Source organism: Martes martes, assembly GCF_963455335.1.
Source record: "Martes martes genome assembly, chromosome: 10".
Lineage (NCBI taxonomy): Eukaryota > Metazoa > Chordata > Mammalia > Carnivora > Mustelidae > Martes > Martes martes.
The window spans coordinates 54,983,973-54,987,892 of NC_137898.1; the positions used below are offsets into that span (position 1 = coordinate 54,983,973).

The 3,920-nt window shown below is 37.4% G+C and overlaps 1 protein-coding gene across 1 annotated transcript; it reads right to left on the reverse strand.

Annotated features, from left to right (window-relative positions):
* Positions 1-201: 201 nt before the first annotated feature.
* Positions 202-1,161, reverse strand: LOC308350033 (olfactory receptor 56B2-like; the record flags this gene model as incomplete). The annotated part of the gene is made up of 1 exon (XM_080815033.1): positions 202-1,161. One exon carries the CDS (start codon positions 1,159-1,161, stop codon positions 202-204), a length of 960 nt encoding a protein of 319 aa, XP_080671159.1.
* Positions 1,162-3,920: the final 2,759 nt, after the last annotated feature.

The following is a 3,920-nucleotide window of genomic DNA, read 5'->3' on the forward strand; positions in this document are numbered from 1 at the left end:
CAGCTGGAGATCATTCTTGAATCCAAGATTTCAAATATAGTTTAACCACTTTTTATTTTTAAGTTTCATTTTCGCCAGATTCATTTACACTAAGTGAAAAATTGCCAGTGTATGTGTTCCTTAGTTCTTCTGTCATATGCAGTGTTAGAGAATATAACCAATGAATAAATACACAAATTAGAAATGAACTTCATCACTGTGTTAGTTGCCCTTGATGTTCAGTTTCAGAACCTTATATAAGCCCTGCCTGAGCTCCTTGTTCTTGAGTGCATATACCATGGGGTTGAGGGCAGGAGGAATGACATTGTGTAATACATTAAGTAAAACTGGGATGAGGGGAATTGTCATTGTTGCATTATGGGTGATGGAAATGACTATGATGACCGTGTAAAAGAACAAGATTAGGATTAGGTGAGAAGTGCAAGTACTTAGGGCTTTGGATGCAGCTTTTGCTGAGTTCAGCTTCAGCACTGAGTGAAGTATCAAAGCATATGATAAGAAAATCAAACCCAGATCACCCCCCATCAGTGCCCAGGCCAGAAATAGCTGGCAGATGCTATTGATGGTCCTGTCATCACAGGATAAGCTAGTGACTCCAAGGTTAGAGCACAGGCAGTGATCAATTTGGTTCTGTGAACAGTAGTGCCTCTGAGCAGCCAACACCGGCACTGGGATGATAGCCAGGCTGTTTCTGAGTGCCATGAGCATAGCTGCTTTGACCACAAAAGATTCAGTAACTACTGATGGATAACGTAGTGGTCTACAAATGGCTACATATCTGTCTATAGCCATGCAGACAAAGATACCAGATTCCATGCCCACGAAACAGTGTATGACATACATCTGAGCAAAGCACTCTGGGAGACTGATGGCCTTAGCACTGAACCATAAGATGGCCAAAATCTTGGGCATGATGGTGGTGGCCAGTCCCATGTCTACCACAGCCAGGATCCCCAGGAAATAGTACATAGGTTGGTGCAGTGTGGCCTCTTGTTTGATGGTGGTCAGAATAAGGATGTTGGCAGTGAGAGCTAAGAGGTAGAGCAGAGCCAGGGGCAGGGAGAGCCAGTGCTGCCAGGTGTGAATGCCTGGGAATCCCATCAGAATGAACTCAGAGACTTGGAACTTAGAGATGTTGGAATCTCTGGGATCCTGGAACATTTTCACTAAGAGAAAAAATATATATGTTCAAAGTTATTATTCTACTCTATTAACTCTCAGATAGTATTTAAAAAGGAGTTACCTAGGTTCATGATACTGAACAGGGATTCATGTTCATTATTCTCATTCCACTACTAACACTAATGGGATGCTATTATGAAACTGGAACTGTGGTAGTGCATTTCTTATTATAAGTCATTTAATCTCACAAACACTCTATAAGGTGGGACATAAGGTTGCTACTCAGGGCTGCTGGGTTGGTTTAGTCCATTAAGCATCTGCCTTCAGCTCAGGTCATGATCTCAGGATCCTGGGATCAAGTCCTGCATCAGACTACTTGCTCAGCTCAGAGCCTGCTTCTTCCTCTCCTTCTGCCATTTCCATTTCCCTGCTTGTTTTCTCTCTCTCTCTCTCAAACAAATAAAAAATCTTAAAATAACAAGATTTCTACTCTCTCATCATTGAGGAATAGAACATTATAGTGATCTGGATCTTGGTTATTATCTTTCATATTAGGTCATGGAAGCTCGACAAAAAGAAAACCATTTGATATCATAGCCTGGTCTTTTTTTTTTAATTTTTATTTATTTTTAAAAATTTTTTCCAGTGTTCCAGAATTCATTGTTTATGCACCACACCCAGTGGTCCATGCAATACGTGCCCTCCAAAATACCCACCACCAGGCTCACCCATAGCCAGATCTTTAAATTTGACTTTGCTAATGGATTGTTTTCTTTGTAGACGAAATGCAAGTGTCAGAGTAGAAACTTTCATGCATGGAGTCTTCTCAGATGACAGATAATGTCATAGATTTGAGTATTTTTTAAGTAATCACAAATATTATTTATCATTATAATATGTAAGGTCAGTTAGTATTTCAGTTTTATATGCAGTAAAGTGATATCCAAAATGCTAGTTGCCTGTCTAAATCCATGCAACTATAAAAGAGATAATATTGTTTGGAAATATCAGTATTTTTAAATCAGTTCTTTCTTTTCCTCCTTTGGACATGGTTTAAACAGTCCAGATAATCACAGCAGAAGTGAAAACAAAAAACAAAAGACAAAAACTGACAAACCAATGAGTTTGGGATCAAGGTTTTGTTCAGAAGTTCTGCTAAAATCAAATCACTCTATATAAGACACTTTTTTGATATAGCATTTTATTAATATTTTAATTTAAAATGAAGACAGATTATATTGTATATTCTTTCAAAATGTACACTACTAATTATTTATTTCTTTGTAAGTATTTCATATATTAAGGATACTACATAAAGAACATTAAAAATTATTGTGAATTAAAATTATATTATGTACAGAAAGACAATGCAGATTTATTCACCTAGTCCAGATAATGGCACCCTATACTCCTTATAACATAATGAATTAAGTAAATGAAAAAAGATGTAACTATGAATTTTTAATTAAGAAAATATACCAATATTTTTAACAAAATGCTAAATTTCAAATTAAAAATACCTGAGAATGAAGGGCGCCTGGGTGGCTCAGTCATTAAGCATCTGCCTTCAGCTCAGGCCATGATCCCAGAGTCCTAGGATTGAGCCCCACATCAGGCTCCCTGCTTGGTGGGAAGCCTGCTTCTCCCTCTCCGATCACCCCCTACCCCCCCACCCTCACCCCCACCCCCGCCACCTGTGGTCTCTCTCTCACTGTGTCTCCCTCTGTCAAATAAAAAAAAAAAAAATTTATAAACTACCTGAGAATGAAAGAAATAAATGATATCAAGATCTTTAAAACTGCAAACTGGGGGCGCCTGGGTGGCTCAGTGGGTTAAAGCCTCTGCCTTCGGCTCCGGTCATGATCCCAGGGTACTGGGGTGGAGTCCCGCATGGGGCTCTCTGCTCAGTGGGGAGTCTGCTTCCTCCTCCTCCTCCTCTCTCTCTCTCTCTCTCTGCCTGCCTCTCCATCTACTTGTGATCTCTCTCTCTCTCTGTCAAATAAATAAATAAAATCTTTAAAAGAAATAAAAAAATAAAAATAAAACTGCAAACTGCTGCTATAGTAGTTTGAAGATATACTGTATAGGATAGATGCTCTAGTGTCTATGGTTTGGCATTTTAACACCCAAACCTGAACAGTGAAATAGCTTTGGCCATGCTATTTTGAGTACTAATAGTGAGAGTCCTTCCTCAGTTCAGAGCAATGGAATAGCTTCAGCTTTAAAGACAAAGAGAAAGACAGTTTCTAACGTTCCAAAGGACTGAGGATGTATATGTGTCTACTTCATTAAGTCAACATACGTATCTCCCTAAAAAGCAAAGGCATGATGTTTGGGTCATTTATATCTTGGTTTATCCCAAGAGCCTGGAACTTAAAGGCACTCAGTACATATTTGTTATATGAAATAATACTGGAGGAGGATTAAACAGTTTATATACCCATGATTCTTTCATTATTCATAAAGAAGTTTGAGCTATTAACACACATATTGACATATGAATTTATGTTAAAAATGTATGGTGATGGAGAATCATGTCAAAACATAAAGGGTTAGAAGAGAATAACAGATATTTTGTCAAAACCAAAATAAAATTTAAAAAATAAAATAATAGACACTAGCATGAAAAAGACAATGCATATACATCCATAAATGTAATAATTATTATAGAGTACAGTTGCAGATTAAAAAAGGAATTTTCAGATTAAATTTTTAAAAAATTACATACTATTTCTAAGGAACACTAAAAATATGAAGTTGGAAATCAGACGTATAGAATGAATCAGGTATTCTTAAAC